We start from the raw sequence: 16,678 nt of genomic DNA on the forward strand, positions 1-16,678 counted from the left end.
GACTGCGACTGCTAATCCATATATAAATAAATAAATCAGTAAATAAATAACACTGCAAATACTGTAAACATATTGCTCTTAACCCATTTTTAACCCATTTGAAGGCTTGTAACAGTGGGAAAACTTGCTTTTAAGGCTGCAAAGGGCACACCATGGACAATCTCCTTCAAACGACAAACAGAGTTGACAAACTCTGGATCAAATAATGTATGAACAGGAAGAGAGAGAAATGGACAGAGCTGGAGTGTGGGGACAGAGGGGGTGATGTTGCTATTTTGAGCTCCAGCTGTCAGTGGCCATTAGGCAGGCAATCCAACAGAGGAGAATGGGATCATAGAGGCTATGAGTGAGACAGAAAGAGAGAGAGAGAGAGAGAGAAAGAGAGGGACGGCTGTGTCATCCTCATGCATTTCAGGCAAAAAACAAACCAAAAGCGCAGCATGTGGCAGACGAGTGTGTCCAAGCTGACGTCCAGATGCTTTCTTTATCTGCATCGTCGGACCTCGCTGACCTTGTTAGAAACAGCACATGAGTATTCATCACAGGCGCACACATCTGGTAAACAACTGGCTCGGCAGTCACATCTGAAAGGGCCTGGGTTAGCTGTACAGCTTTGGCGAGAGTCAGAAAGACTTATCCAGAACCTCTCCACCCTCTTAATAATCACACATTGACATAATGGATATAACAGAGCAAAGAGCTATTTACTAAAAACTCTCCGCTTAAAGGGAACGTAGACGTAGAAACCTGTGTTCTCTATGTGCTTCCACCTCCATCTGGGTTTGTTCAGAAGCTCAGCATCTTTAAAGTCCACCTTAAAAAACACACAGTTTCTGAATGAACACAACGACTTTGTTTTGGTGAGTGTGCAAGAAGCCTTTTTTACAGTTTAAGTTGTATTTTATTTATTTATTTATTTTTCAAGTGATCAGAATGGGCCGTGTGTAATATTACAGGTTACTAAAGCATTTGGACATCATGGTTTAAAGAGGATAAAGCTGTTTAGGTAACTTTCCTGACCTCATAAAGGGTCCGTCACACACATCAACATGGGCTCTTATGGGTTTCCTTGTCTTTAATTTTTATTCACTGTTAGAAACTCCTCTACAACTCGAGCTGTTTAGTTTTGTAGCGCGTTTGGTCCGCGTTTACTTTCATGCACTTTGTGGTCTCCTGAATGTGGAGTCAGTTCTATTGTAACTACAATAGCAAAAATATGCCTACATTACTCACATTTGAACCAGCAATTTGAACAGATTGGAGAGTGAATGGTTTAACAACTCCAGCAGCACTGCTGTGCCTGATCCACAAGCACAAGAAGTACAAACAGACAGCAGCACTGAGAATGTCCACCACCTACATATTAACAGCACTGTGATGCTAACAGCATTCCACTAAAGCTATATTAACATAACTGTAAATGCTAATAGTAAGTTGTAAACATCTAACCATAATTATGCATGTTCTTTTCACAGAAATCCCACTAGGGTTCCCAGACAGCACTAAGGAACCCCCTTCACTAGTAGGGGAACCCCACATAGAGATGTCCCTGCCCCACTCAGACTCTGGGCTAGGGGAGGAGCATGTGTCAAGTGTGCTCAACGGAGCTGACCTGGAGCCTTGTGGTGGTCCAGATGGCTTGCGGGGGCTCCTCTGCACCCTGCCCCCAGAGGTGAAGTCCCACGACAACCTGGCGGACATGTCCTCCATGGAGCTGCTGAAGCCCGCCGCCTCCATCTCCAGCATCAGCCAGACCAACAAGGGCATCAATGTGAAGGAGATCCTGAAGAGTCTGGTAGCAGCTCCCCTGGAGGCCACAGAGAGTGGTCCTGAGCCCCTGCCCTACCCGGACCACCAGGCTATCAAGAGGGAGGCCCAGGCCATGCTGCCCATGCAGTTTCACTCATTTGACAGGTACATGGTGACGTTACAGCGAGGCTGGGTTGTTGAGGTTAACTACTGCCTAACCAAATTTCATCCCTGTTTGGTAGTATCCGCTTCACTGTGCTCTCTAGTTGACTATCACTACCTTAAAGAAGCTCCTTGCTGTCTTTACTTCTGGGCACACACACACACACACACACACAAAAACACACACACACACCAAACAAACTGTAAATAAAAAATAAAAGAAACTAGCTGGTGTTAGTGCCCATTCAAATGCAGTTGACATAATCTATTTCAGAAACTCACAAGGCAGTAAGGTAATATGCATTTGGTAATTAGATACATTAACATACAGTGCTTCTCTGATGGCATAATCGCAACCTTAATGCAGGCGTGACCAATGATGGGAGTGAGGCAGGCAGACGAGGCATGAAATGGTATGGTCTGCTTTAGGGCTGTCTGAAATCATATTACACTATTTTTCCACACATGAATATGGGAAATGTATTGTAATATTTACAAATAAAGGAACAAAGGATATGCATTTTTTCCCATTCCAGAACCGATGCTTTGATGTATTATTTAGAGGGTGTGGAAATCTTGATTAAGAGGGTTCAGACCATTCCTCAAATCACCCTTATGACTGCAACCCTAACTATATGACTGACTCTAAGCACAACCTTAACCCTAACCATAAATCTGGCCCAACACTAACCATAAACCTAATATTAACTCTAACCCTAATGTAAAACCTTACTATAACCTTAAACCTAAACCCTCAAGATAAACCCAAATCTAACCAAGATAACATTGACCGTATGCCTCAGAATGAAGTAAAGCTCAGAAATGTTAGAAACCACAGGAATCGATTCTGTCTAAAGTGCTCCCACATCGGTTTACAGTGGACAGGAGCTCATTAAGTGTTTGTGAATCGAAGTGTTGGAGGCTGCTGTTTTGTTACATGCGTTCTTATTTTTGTTTGCTCATGTTGAGATAACTAACAGTGTAATATTAGAAATGTTAGTGTAATATTAGAGCTTTTTTTTCACCAGTCGCTCACCAGTGTTTTGTGGTCCACTTCTAGTCCATGCACCACTGACTGAGAAACCCTGACCTACTCCATGTTGCAAACCTGACCATGATTCAGTCCATTACATATATACAGTACCAGTCAAATGTTTGGACATGCCCGCTCAGGGAGGCTTTCCTTTGTTTTGGGCCATTTTCCACATGTTGTGACCAGTCAAAAGTTTGGATATGTTCTCATTCAATGTTGTTTCTTGTTTTTTTTCTAAATTTTAAATAAATACGTAATACATTAAAAATATGAAGGAACATATATGGTATTATGTAGTAAACAAAAGCGTGTTAAACAAACAAAATGTTTTATACTTTAGATTCTTCAAAGTAGGCCCCTGTTGCTTTGATGACAGCTTTGCACACTCTCTGCGTTCTCTCAGTCAGCTTCATGAGGTCGTCACCTGGAACGGTTTTCAGTGAACAGCTGTGGCCTCATCAAGAGTTAATTAGTAGAAGCGCTCGCCTTTTTAATGTGTTTGGGATCATAACTTGGGTTGTGTAGAGGCAGGGGCTGGTACACCGTTCTATACAGTGAACAGCCCTAAGTAAAAAACAGTAAACACACACACATGCACACACACACAGAGAGAGACATATCAATGGTCAGAAAGGGTACTGCTGCTTTTTGCTATTGAAAAAGACCTTCTGGTAGGTCTGGGTTTTAAACGGTGATTTATCGCCCCCTAGCGTCAAAAACTGTTTCCTTTTTTTTTTACTGTGGCACTGTGCTGCTCTTGGCTGACTGCTATCATTTTCATGGGGTGTGATTCAGACTGGAGCGGTCTGCAATGTGAAATTGTAATATTCTGAAACACATCTGGATGAAATTTGTCTTAGTGCCGTATCCTCTGTAAACATCAGGAACAGTCCACCAGAGGGCAGACAGCATTTCTGCAGCCTCAGAGTCACAACAAAGACATTCGCACTGTGTTTTGATGCATTTCCTCCTGCCACTGTAAATCTGAAATAACCCATGTGATGGGAATACTTTGATCTATGTGTGTTTAACGTTTATGGCTCTATCCACAACTTTCCGAGGCTAGTAACAGGGATCTTAGTCCGGTCATGATAAATACTTGGATTATTCTGTTCCATTGAGGGAACAACATAATGATTTTTCATTTGTAAGCAAGTCGTAAGTCACTGCACTCCCCTGCGCTGCCTCTCACTAAGAATTTCTGTGTTTGAAAAGCACTGTGAATCGCAGTGGAACAGTCGGGGTCTGTTTACATTCCAGACCCAGATAACATCTCCCAGCGATCTGTCTCCGTTTCTGCTAGGGGAAGGTTTATCCACTGCTAATCCCAGTTTAGTCCTTGGCCTGGCTCCTGAGCCCATGCAGAGATTGAATGTGCAGCCCCAGCCCCACCCCCCAATCCCATAAACAAAAGAGATAGTGCATTGGTAATGCTCTAATGCATTAGGGAATATCAAAATGAGATAAAAACATAACACTTGGTAATGAATAGTACTGATAGCATGTCTGATTTCATGCTCCTGCACATGGTCTTCATACATTTCACTGACATCTGCAAAAGAACGAGTGAGTAAATGTAGTCCAGGGTTAATTTCTCCCCTGCATTGTTTAATTTGCTAATGTTTTGAAACTGTGTCATTGCACATACATCTGTAACATGAATGTCTACATATGGCTCACCTTTTAGTTAGTTATGCATGACAATTACATTTGTGGAAGGTTTCATATTATTAAACATTTTGAGTGTTATTATTATTATTATTATCAATCATCTTCTGTAACCACTTCATCCTGTTAGGCCTCGAATCATTGGGCACAAGACAGGAACACAACCTGAACTAGTCCATCACAGACCATAACAAACACACACACACAAACACAGACACACACACACACACATTTTTACTAATACAATTTACTACTAGCGGTAGTAGTAGTAGTAGCGGTGGTGGTACACTAGTAGTTTTAATGGTAGTATTATAAATAGAAGTAATAGTAATGGAGGTAGTAGTAGTGTTAGTGATTGTAATAGTAGGGGTTATAGTGGTGGTACACTAGTAATTTTAGTGATAGTATTATAAATAGTAGAAGTAATAGTAGTGGAGGTAGTAGTAGTGATATTGATGGTAGTAGTAGTAGTAGGGGTAATAGTGGTGGTGGTACACTAGTAGTATTAGTGGTAATATTATAAATAGTAGAAGTAATAGTAGTGGAGGTAGTAGTAGTGTTATTGATGGTAGTAGTAGTAGTAGTAGGGGTAATAGTGGTGATGGTACACTAGTAATATTAGTGGTAGTATTTTAAATAGTAGAAGTAATAGTAATGGAGGTAGTAGTAGTGTTGGTGATGGTTGTAATAGTAGTAGTAGTAGGGGTAATAGTGTTGGTAGGAACACTGGTAGTAGTAGTGGCAATAGTGGTGGTGGTACACTAGTATTATTAGTGGTAGTATTTTAAATAGTAGAAGTAATAATAATGGAGGTAGTAGTAGTGTTGGTGATGGTGGTAGTAGTAGAAGTAGAAAGGGTAATAGTGGTGGTGGTACACTAGTAGTGTTAATGGTAGTATTTTAAATAGTAGAAGTAATAGTAATGGAGGTAGTAGTAGTGTTATTGATGGTTGTAATAGTAGTAGTAGTAGGGGTAATAGTGTTGGTAGGAACACTGGTAGTAGTAGTGGCAATAGTGGTGGTGGTACACTAGTATTATTAGTGGTAGTATTTTAAATAGTAGAAGTAATAATAATGGAGGTAGTAGTAGTGTTGGTGATGGTGGTAGTAGTAGAAGTAGAAAGGGTAATAGTGGTGGTGGTACACTAGTAGTGTTAATGGTAGTATTTTAAATAGTAGAAGTAATAGTAATGGAGGTAGTAGTAGTGTTATTGATGGTAGTAGTAGTAGTAGGGGTAATAGTGGTGATGGTACACTAGTAATATTAGTGGTAGTATTTTAAATAGTAGAAGTGATAGTAATGGAGGTAGTAGTAGTGTTGGTGATGGTGGTAATAGTAGTAGTAGTAGAGGTAATAGTGTTGGTAGGAACACTGTTAGTAGTAGTGGTAATAGTGGTGGTGGTACACTAGTAGTATTAGTGGTAGTATTTTAAATAGTAGAAGTAATAGTAGTGGAGGTAGTAGTAGTAGTAGGGGTAATAGTGGTGGTGGTACACTAGTAGTTTTAGTGGTAGTATTTTAAACAGTAGAGGTAATAGTAATGGAGGTAGTAGTAGTGTTATTGATGGTAGTAGTAGTAGGGGTAATAGTGGTGATGGTACACTAGTAATATTAGTGGTAGTATTTTAAATAGTAGAAGTAATAGTAATGGAGGTAGTAGTAGTGTTGGTGATGGTGGTAATAGTAGTAGTAGTAGGGGTAATAGTGTTGGTAGGAACACTGTTAGTAGTAGTGGTAATAGTGGTGGTGGTACACTAGTAGTATTAGTGGTAGTATTTTAAATAGTAGAAGTAATAATGATGGAGGTAGTAGTAGTGTTGGTGATGGTGGTAGTAGTAGTAGTAGAAAGGGTAATAGTGGTGGTGGTACACTAGTAGTGTTAGTGGTAGTATTTTAAATAGTAGAAGTAATAGTAATGGAAGTAGTAGTTGTAGTGGTGAAGGTGGTGGTCGTACACTAGTAGTATTAGTGATAGTATTATTAATAGTAGAAGTAATAGTAATGATAGTGGTGGTAGTGTAGTAGGGAGTAGTGGAAATGGTGTTATAATTAGTGATACAAATATTTAGTAGTATTAGTAGTATTGGTGATGGTAGTGGTTGTAGTAGTGGTACTGATGGTGGTCATGTAGTAGTAGTAGCAGTAGGGAGTAGTAGTAAGGAGTAGTAGTAACAGCAATGGTGGAGGTGGTTGTAGTAATGTTGGTAATAGTGTAATGGTAGTAGTAGTAGTCACAGTAGTAGTGGTGGAGGTGGTGGGTGTGGTAATATTGGTAATAGTAGTTGTAGTAGTTCAGCAGTGGTGGATGTGGTTGTGGTAATGCTGGGAGTAGTGTAATAGTAGCTGTGGTGGTGGTTGTGGTAATGCTGGTAATAGTTGTAATGTAGTAGTGGTAGTTCCAGTAGTAGCTGTGGTGCTGGTGGTGGTTGTGGTAATGCTGGTAATAGTAGTAGTGTAGTAGTAGCTGTTCCAGTAATAGCTGTGGTGGTGGAGGTGGTTGCGGTAATAATGTAGTGGTGGAGATGGTGGTCGTACACTAGTAGTATTAGTGATAGTATTATTAATAGTAGAAAGTAATAGTAATGATAGTGGTGGTAGTGTAGTGTAGTGTAGTGGAAATGGTGTAGTGGAAATGGTGTTATTATTAGAGATACAAATATTTAGTAGTATTAGTAGTATTGGTGATGGTAGTGGTTGTAGTAGTGGTATTGATGGTGGTCATGTAGTAGTAGTAGTGGTAGGGAGTAGTAGTAAGGAGTAGTAGTAACAGCAATGGTGGAGGTGGTTGTAGTAATGTTGGTAATAGTGTAATGGTAGTAGTAGTAGTCACAGTAGTAGTGGTGGAGGTGGTGGGTGTGGTAATATTGGTAATAGTAGTTGTAGTAGTTCAGCAGTGGTGGATGTGGTTGTGGTAATGCTGGGAGTAGTGTAATAGTAGCTGTGGTGGTGGTTGTGGTAATGCTGGTAATAGTTGTAATGTAGTAGTGGTAGTTCCAGTAGTAGCTGTGGTGCTGGTGGTGGTTGTGGTAATGTTGGTAATAGTAGTAGTATTAGTAGTAGCAGTTCCAGTAGTAGCAGCAGTGGTGGAGGTGGTTGCGGTAATGGTTGTGGTAATGCTGGTAATAGTAGTAGTGTAGTAGTAGCTGTTCCAGTAATAGCTGTGGTGGTGGAGGTGGTTGCGGTAATATTGGTAGTAGTGTAGAATTAGGGGAGTGGTAGTAGTTGCAGTGGTGATGTTGGTTGTGGTAATGGTGGTAGTAGTTTAGTAGTAGGGAGTAGTAGTAGTGGTAGTACTTCAGGTAATAGTGGTAGTAGTAAAGTAATAATAGTAGTAATAGTCATAGTAGTTGTGGCATTATTATTAGTAGTAATAGTAGCCACAGTAGATCACTGCCTGATTAAAATCATTTGCCTTGTTTATATTCAGCTCAAGTTAGAGCACTTTAACAACAGAACTAATCAAGCTCAGTAAAAGCTGTAGAACCTAATTTAACAATATCCCAGTCCACTCTGTACCTCATTTAAATAGTATTACTAATACAAGTGATTGCAAACTCTTGCCTGAAACGCTGGCCTACACAGTGTATGGACGCAGGTGGATGGATGGCTGTGCACTCTGCCAGGACCCTCATTAGACAGCACCCACTAAAGCTCAGATGGTGGAAAAGGTAAAGCTGCGTAACAATGGCCACCGCTGGCCGGTTATGATCCAAGCAAGTGCCCTGGGGGTCACAGATGAGGTGTATCTCCAGAATAGCCAAGGTGCTGCATTGTATTTGTGTGCGTGTATGAAAAGAGGGGTTAGGCAGGGTCTCCAGGGTGTTGATGGCAGATTAAACGGAGGGGTCCTGCACCCCCCCCACCCCCAGCTCCCCTCCAGAGCCCTGCTGTCTCCCTCAGCCCTCTGCTTCTTAATGGAGGCTGACAGCCTGAAATGAGTCGCCCCGGCAAAGTGTATTATTTTTGAAATGCTTTCACACAGGCTGTCGGCCAGAGCGGCGATGTACTACTCAGGGCCGGCACGCTTTAATGTCATCCGCCTCGCCCCCAAATTGCTGCGTCTAATTGTTTGCCACCTGCCACCGAAATGAGCTGCCAGCCTCAGACGGGCCTCTTCGATTGTCTGTCAGAAACACAATAGATTGGGAGCGACAACATCAAAAAAAGGGGCTTCAAACACCAGAGGGGGTGGCAAGGAAAGCCATCTTTCTGGAACTTTCCTAAAGGTGAATTTTTCAATTAGTCTTCAATACCCTGCAAGCAGGGCTCGCAGATGGGGCTGTTACCGTGACCAATTCAGTTCCCAACCTCCTTCTGTTTCCAAAGACTGGCTTAAACCTACCCATGGTGTATTGATACGTTATTCTAATAGGCCACGATTACAGCTTGTTACTTGTTAATTTATCCTCAAATCCTTTCAATTGATTTTTTTCCCCTCTTTCTCCTCTGAATGAAAGACCGCAGCCCTTCACGGCCCAAAAGCATTCCACAGAAAACACATCAACCCCCGGCTTATTAATATTCATCCCCAGATTAATCCTTGCTTTATTCAAACCAACTCAATTAAGAAAATCCTATTAATAAAATATGTGCTGGGTAATATACATCATTCATGAGCCCTCAGCCGATGCATAATTCATAGGAAGGTCTACATATTTTATTAGGACCTGCTATATCACTCCAGTATTATCAGCCCCACCTGTCAAGTACCTGCTGGAAGCCTCCGTTGAGTAAACAGAAAGTGCGTTTGGGAAATAAATCTTATCGCTTTTTCGCATTTTAATGCCCCAAATACAAATAGCGGAGTGTAAAGAGCTTTGGTGGGAGATGAATATTTTACAGGGTGAGGAGTGTTGAGAGGAAAGCACTTGCTCACTGCAGTGGGTTTGGGTGGCAGACAGTTTAGTTGATGGAGGTGAAAGGCTTGTTTGAGATTTGGAACGCTGCTCTGCGGTAAATATTACATCTTGCCAGTGTCTTGACTCCATTTACCTTGACCTGCTGAAAAAAAACGATATCCTGGACAGTGAACACATCTGAGTATATCATCTGAGCATGTTTCTCATGACGAGATAACAACACGATCTCATTCCATTGGCAGATACATTTGCTTACTCTTGAAATAAGCAGCATGCTCCGCCAGGGGAATGTGATACAACTGGAGAAAAACATTTAAAGCATCAAATATCTAGAAATGGGTGGCACAGCGGCACTACCACACTGCTCCGGGGTCTCAGGGTCCTGCATTCAATTTCAAACAACAAATACCACTCATTGTCTTACTCTCTCTCTCTCTCTCTATATATATATATATATATATATATAATAATCATGTAATTATACACTGATACAGTGATATAATTTACAGTAATTTTGCAGTCATGCTCTAAACGTTAATGAAGGGGTCAGAGCTGGACAATAATTCAATATCAATATACATCACGATACAAAATAACTCAATAACAATTATATAATTTTTTAACACATTTTCAATATTTCAATATACAATATTTACAACATCTGTCACTGACTGACATTCATTACAGGGCGCTTCCATCAGTTCAGCACTCAATTTATAATTTAGTATAAAAATATTTACATTGAGAAAGCCGATAGGTTAGTGTTTGATGGTGATATCATGTTTCTTGTTTGTTCTGGAAGCTTTTCAGTGCATTTTATACTGTTCAAACCGATATTGGAATTATATCGTATCGACCAAAATAAAGAAATATATTGTGATATTTATTTTGGCGATAACGTCCAGCCCTAGAAGCAGGCTTTGGATAGAAAGGTTTCTGGTTTAGTTGGAAAGCATTGGAGGTGTGTGTGTGTGTGTGTGTGTGTGTCTGTGTGTGCATGAATGCTCTGTGTAAATTCTTCTTTTCACACACACAGCCTGAGGGTTGACTTTTATGCACTGCCATAAAGTTTGGGTACCCCTCAACAAATTACACGGTATGTCCAAACGTTGGTATACTCCACGTATCATTATAATTCAGCTGCTTTATGGTGCCCCCACTGTGGACACAGATGTTCAGCTGTATGTCCACGGCTTGTAAAAATGCTCATAAAAAAAGGATGAAATGTAATCCATTATGGAGCAAATGCACATGAAGCTAAATAAACAATGCCCAATGCTAAGGGCTAGTTAGACGGTTATAAGTTAGACTGTGTGGCATTGAATCACCAAATAAACACACACAAGTACAAATACACTTCTGAGTGAGCAAAGGACATGCAAACTGTGAACTAACTCTGACCACAGTCCTGCACTGAGGATGACCCATACCTGCCCAACCAATTTACACTGGGTTTTAAGAGTAAGCCTGATTTCCCTGTTGTATTCAGGCATGGATATCTTCCATCTTCTGGGTCAAGAGTGTAGTGCCAACTCGTGACCCTCTCCAGCTCTATATTCATCTCTGAATCATCCCTGCACCCGTGGAAGCCATGTGATTTTCTGCTAAATATAAGTATAAATAGACACAGGGAAATTGTGGACACAATTCCTGCTCTTTTTTAGGATGTTAATTGAGATAAATTTGGCGGTTTTAATAAGATAACATGCTTCGTGTCTAAATTTAGAGCCCTCTTTTAATCAGCTCTGCAGATGGTTCAAACTGGAGAGTCGAAAGGGTTAGAAAGCTGAGATATTTAAGCTAAACTTGAAACTGAGGCAGATATTTGCACAGTGTTGTCTGAGTTTAATCGGCCTGCATTGAAGACCACTTTTCAATAGTAGGTTTAATTCAATGCAGGTTTGACTTAGTGTATTACAGAACTTTCCAGAAATAGGGTCCAGAGTGCTAGGAAATGTAACTGTTCCAGCAGCCCGTATAGATGCTTATGCAGTGTGAACAGTCACCCTTAACCCTAAGCCTACCCAATAAACGTACGCTAACCCTAAGTCTAACCTTAGCTCTAAAACAGGGATCTCAGACTGATTGAAGGCGACTGAATGACCACTGTTCTTGTGTCCGGGGCTGTGTTAAATTCATCAATGAAAATTTTTGTTGACAAGACCAGAACTAAATAAAAACAGTAATTTGAAATGATTTGTATTTGCATCAATGAACATTATATGAATGAAAATGTAAAAGTCATTTCTAATTTGAAAACAGAAAATGACAAGGTAATAAAAAACTTTGTTTGCTGTTGTCAGGGCAACAAGAGCACCTGGGTGTAATAGTGAAGAGGAAAGAATCGATTCTTTTAGCATCGGGAGTCGCTTGTGCCAACTGTTGGCCAACGATTGAGAGTCAAAGAGTCAATTCTCTTAGTTCGTGTCTGAGAGTCTGAGAGTCGAAACTCTAGGAGTTTGTTTGCAGCTAATTTTAAACTTTTTGTTACTGTTAAATAAATGCAAAATGTATCTGAAGAAAGTGATCATATTCCTTTGATCATTTTGGATGAAAGGTAATAATAGTAATAATTCCTTAAAATAGTAACGTTTTTAAAAATTCATGACCGAAAATAGATTTTTTTTTTCATTTTTTGGACTATAACTAATGCACATTTTAGTCCAAAGAGTAAAACTAAATTAAAATCAGCTGCCAAAATGAACACACCAAGATGGACACAATTTTTCATTGTGTATATATCAGACAGCGCCAACACTGGATTATAATTATCCTTGCTGCTCTTTTTCATCAATTTTACAAGTGCACACTGAAAATCTATGGTGGGGTGGCTCCTTTAGAGCTATGCATTTGAGCTTCATTTCAATTCAGTTGTTTTTACATTTTATTGAATTCATACACTCAGTTTTAGTTTGGCGTTTGTATTTATAACAAAATTAATACGAACACTTTATGAATCCTTTCACAGTTGGAATTCAAGACCCTCAAAGACCTCTCATAACTCAGTCACTCGGTCACTCACATACTCACTCATGTTTAAGAACTGCTCCATAAGGGGGTGCTATTCAGTGCTTTTCATGGGGTGGTGGGGGGTGTAGTACAAAGGAGGATTTCTCATTTAGCCAGCTAACTTAAGCCCTTTACAGTCTGTACTAAAATGTAACAACAATGCTCTATTGTTTGTGCGAGTTTAAATATATTCCAGGGGAGTTACTATTGCAGTGCCGCTGAAATGAAAGTTTGATTTTTATTCTGGACTCCTCTGAGATGTTATGGGGGAGAGTGTCAGGGTACGTCCTTGATGGCAGGATGGGTTTCTGAATCTGACGTTTTGTTTGAGCTGACCGCTCAAAGTGGCCACTCGGTGTGGTTTATGGGGAAGTGGCCTGGCATCTACATCTACACACACACCCACACACCAGCAGACACATGCAAAACATGATGTTTACTCTTCTCTCAGGCATCTTCTTGCCCTGAAGTCTGGCCTCCGTCATATGAAGATTACCTGACCTTCCTCTCACTCGCTCTCTTGATCACTCTGTTTGGAAATATAAATACTGCATCTTAAATATTCATGAAATTTACAAACCCCATTTCCAAAAAAAAAATCAATAAAAACAAGATTCTGGGACGTGTTAATTCTTGCGACGCTTTATCTAAGATTTCCAGTGATTCCACTGACCAACCGGATTTCATTTTGTAAACATGGGTGCATTTCAAATTTGACCTCAGCGCCAAAGACGTCAGAGTGAAAATAAGAATGAAAAGTTTATAAAAAATTTTTTGATTTGATTTAGAAAATGGATCCAGTTCCTGGTTATTTCAGCAAAACCATGCCAGGCCTCACTCAGAGTGTGCCACAACAGTGTGGCTCCTTGGACAAAGAGTGTATGTGCTTGGCTGGACTGTGTTGCAGTCTTGGGCCCTACTTTTTTTTTGGACTGTGCTGCAGGCATTGAATTCTAAATGTGCTCTTTTTTTAAATAGTTACAGAATACAAATAAAAAACCACTGGATGTCTTTATGCTCTTGGCCATTAAATAAAGCATTTTTACAATAATTAACATGTCACAGTCTTGTTACATGAACTCCTAACTCTTCCAAAAATGGGGTTTTGTGGATTTCTTAAGGTACAATAGACATCAATAAGACAAAAGCTGCACAGTGTCTCATTGTTCGGTGTGCACTGTGTTTATTTTCTGGGCATTACTGTGTTATTTGGCTATGTTTGGAGGGTTGTAGGGTATTATCTTGTCAAACTGAACGTTACCATTTTGCACTGAATTGAAATGTTTATGTTCAACAAAGTAAATGCATTGAAAATATAAAATATAATATGAGATGTGTGTGCACTTTCGGAAAGAATGTACACCTCTCAATCAAAGAAATGCTTTTTATCTAAATATCAAAATATTTATCTTAATAATAAAGCTTTTGAATCACTTTAGAATTGTACTGATGCCCTGCCATGAAGTTTAATTTATTCTTCTGTTAGTGCACATAGGATGTCTACTTTTTAACATTACATTAATAATGTTAAAATATATATACTTAATAACTAGACAATAATGATTTAACTTCACAGAAAAATATATGAATGATGTATTCTCACAATAATGTAAAAGGAATCCAACACACTCAAAATGCTTAATAATTCAGTTTAAGAGATGTAATACATTCTTAAATAAATAATCATTATTTTGAAGTTTGTGTGAAGACCCTGTATCCATCCTCAGTGGAAAATGAAATGAAGTATGTTTGTGTAATTATGAGTGTAATAAAAACCTCTCCTTCTTCCTCTCTCAGGAGTGTGGTGGTTCAGGCCAAAAAGCCTCCGGTGGGCAGCATGGCAGTCAATACAGTGGTCAGTTCTAGTTCGTCCAGTGCCCCAGCCTCAGGCAGCACCCCCAACATCTTTGCAGCTGCTTCTGCGACGCCTAAAAGCATGATCAACACAACAGGTAAACCCCGATAGGCATCCTCATTTCCCCCAAAATAACTCCATCTAGGGGAACTTTCCCTTTTTTATCCCCCTCCACCTCCTCTCTACTGTCTTCCTGGAACATGACTAGTGTTTCTTTCCTCAGTGCACCGTCACACAGTCCCTGTGTGTTGCTAATTAACTCTTAATTTGAATAAAGCTGTGTGACTTGAGTGAATTACCTCTGAATATACACTTGCCTTTGATGCTATTCCTAGAACCCCATAATTAAAGACTATTGAGGCTCTGGAAATTAGATTTAGCTCTTGAGGAAGTTCTGGAAGCATCCACTAGAGGTCACTCTTCACTACCTGAGTGTGCTCAAGCTCAGCCAGAGCTGGATCCAGCCAATGCCTGCTGGGCGGGAAAAAAAAAGCAATAATGTAATACCTAGATTTGCATTACGATAGGCTCTGTGTGTAATTTCAAGGCTATTACACTGTTATAACCATGAATAATCCGGGTGATGGCCATTTTTCCATCATGTAACAATACCATTGAGACGATACTTTGCTAACAGCTAATCCTGCAGTAGACTCTGCCTTGGGCACCCTGTAATGTGGTGTTAACCCACTCACAGATCTGCTTTTTTCCTATTTAACATTGACACTGTCAAGAGCACCTCTTGAGTGTCTTGCTGGGAAGATTACCTTTTTGTGTCGGAGCGCTGAGCAAGTCATCAGAAACTTGTCAGACTCAAAGGAGGCTTTCAGTAGCCGCTAGCGTCGATTTTCAGGGTCTAAAATGCATAAAGGAAAGTATCAGCCAACCTCAGAGTGCATTACTGACATTTAGCTAGTTTCCCTCCTGGCAAGGGGAAGGGCGCAAAGGAAGGCGGGGTGGACCCGATTGTGGATTTGACCGAATTCCTGTTTCTCCAGCCTCACCTCTTCGGCTTGTTTCCCGCTCTCTGAGGGATGCTAGTCGCTGCCAAACGGAGTGACGGCTGTGTAATAGAGTTCCCGTCCTCGGCTGTCTCATGATGCCTCACGCTTTCACGCGATGACAGTCCATCCCTATGATATATCTATCACACGTTGGGTGCTAAAGGAGACGCCAGCGAGACGAAGCTCTGACAGGAACAGAAATGAAGAGAATGTAGACAGTGATCAAATCTCTCACGGGGAAGAGGCTGATTGCTGCCTGATAGCTGCTCTTGATGTACTTATGCTGTTTCCTGCCCCAAAATATGTCATAATTGGACAGAATGACATTAGGGGCTCGCTGACAGCCTTCTGATGCCATAAAGTTTTGAAAGGGATTTTTAGTGCTTTTTGTTTTTTGTATTTTTATTTGGTTTAGCTGCCTGTTTGAACCTATAATGTTGTATGTGATGTTAGATGTTGGACATTGAATTACTATTATTTGTTTTTTCTCTGTAGATTAATGTACATACTTCGTACTTGTACAAATGTAATACATATTAATTACGTAGCAATCACTGTTAAATATATTTACCAAAAACTTCGTAGTGCTCAGTTAGTTTTGAAGGAAAAATGATGGAAAACACTCCAGAGAATGTCTTTGTTTTTGAAAACCAAGGTTGTAGAAAGAGCCCATCATTTAATTCAACACGGAGTGTGTGTATGTGTGTGTGTGTCCTCAAAGTAAATGAAAGAAAAATAAGTAAAAAAATAATATAAAAAAAGTAAATAAATAAAGTCCACTAGACTAGTGTTTTCTACCTCCATTTTCTTACAGGAGCAGCTGACACGGCCTCTTCCTCTTGCTCCTCTTCCTCCAGTTTTGTGAATGGAGCGACCAGTAAAAACCTGCCAGCTGTTCAGACTGTAGCACCCATGCCTGAAGACACCATGGAGAACATGAGGTGAGCAACAGCAGTGTGTGTGTGTGCAGACAGTAGAGAGAAGAGTAAATACCTGAGTTTTCTGATATGTTTAATAGCTTTCCTCAATAAAAGATTCTAGCTAACAACAATCAGGCCTGTGTTCAACGCTAATCACAACCAGGTTCAAAACTTTCTTCTGATTATTGAGATTCAGGTTCAATCCGGTTTAGTATTAGCTTAGAAAAAACTGTTGTTTATTGTCATTAATGTGGTTTACAGTGTATATAGCGTGCTATCGAAATATAATGGATCAGTAAAAACGATCCAAAATCACTTTTAACATCTGTTAATTAAATATACATTTCATAACATTGAAAATACGTGCTTGTGCTTGGACAGGGACAATGTGTGTAAAATGTAAGGTGTATAATATTCA

At 40.1% G+C, this 16,678-nt stretch overlaps 1 protein-coding gene across 1 annotated transcript in view; it reads left to right on the forward strand.

Moving 5' to 3' along the window:
* The window catches only part of nbeab (neurobeachin b), a 342,438-nt gene that overhangs the window by 132,466 nt on the left and 193,294 nt on the right, over nucleotides 1-16,678 (forward strand). Inside the window, exons 30-32 of the mRNA XM_066660786.1 lie at nucleotides 1,476-1,914; nucleotides 14,279-14,433; nucleotides 16,155-16,281. Coding sequence (XP_066516883.1) covers nucleotides 1,476-1,914; nucleotides 14,279-14,433; nucleotides 16,155-16,281 — 721 coding nt within the window. The remainder of the gene's footprint in view (nucleotides 1-1,475; nucleotides 1,915-14,278; nucleotides 14,434-16,154; nucleotides 16,282-16,678) is intronic.

Source organism: Hoplias malabaricus, chromosome 1 (genome assembly GCF_029633855.1).
Source record: "Hoplias malabaricus isolate fHopMal1 chromosome 1, fHopMal1.hap1, whole genome shotgun sequence".
NCBI classification, from domain to species: Eukaryota; Metazoa; Chordata; class Actinopteri; order Characiformes; family Erythrinidae; genus Hoplias; species Hoplias malabaricus.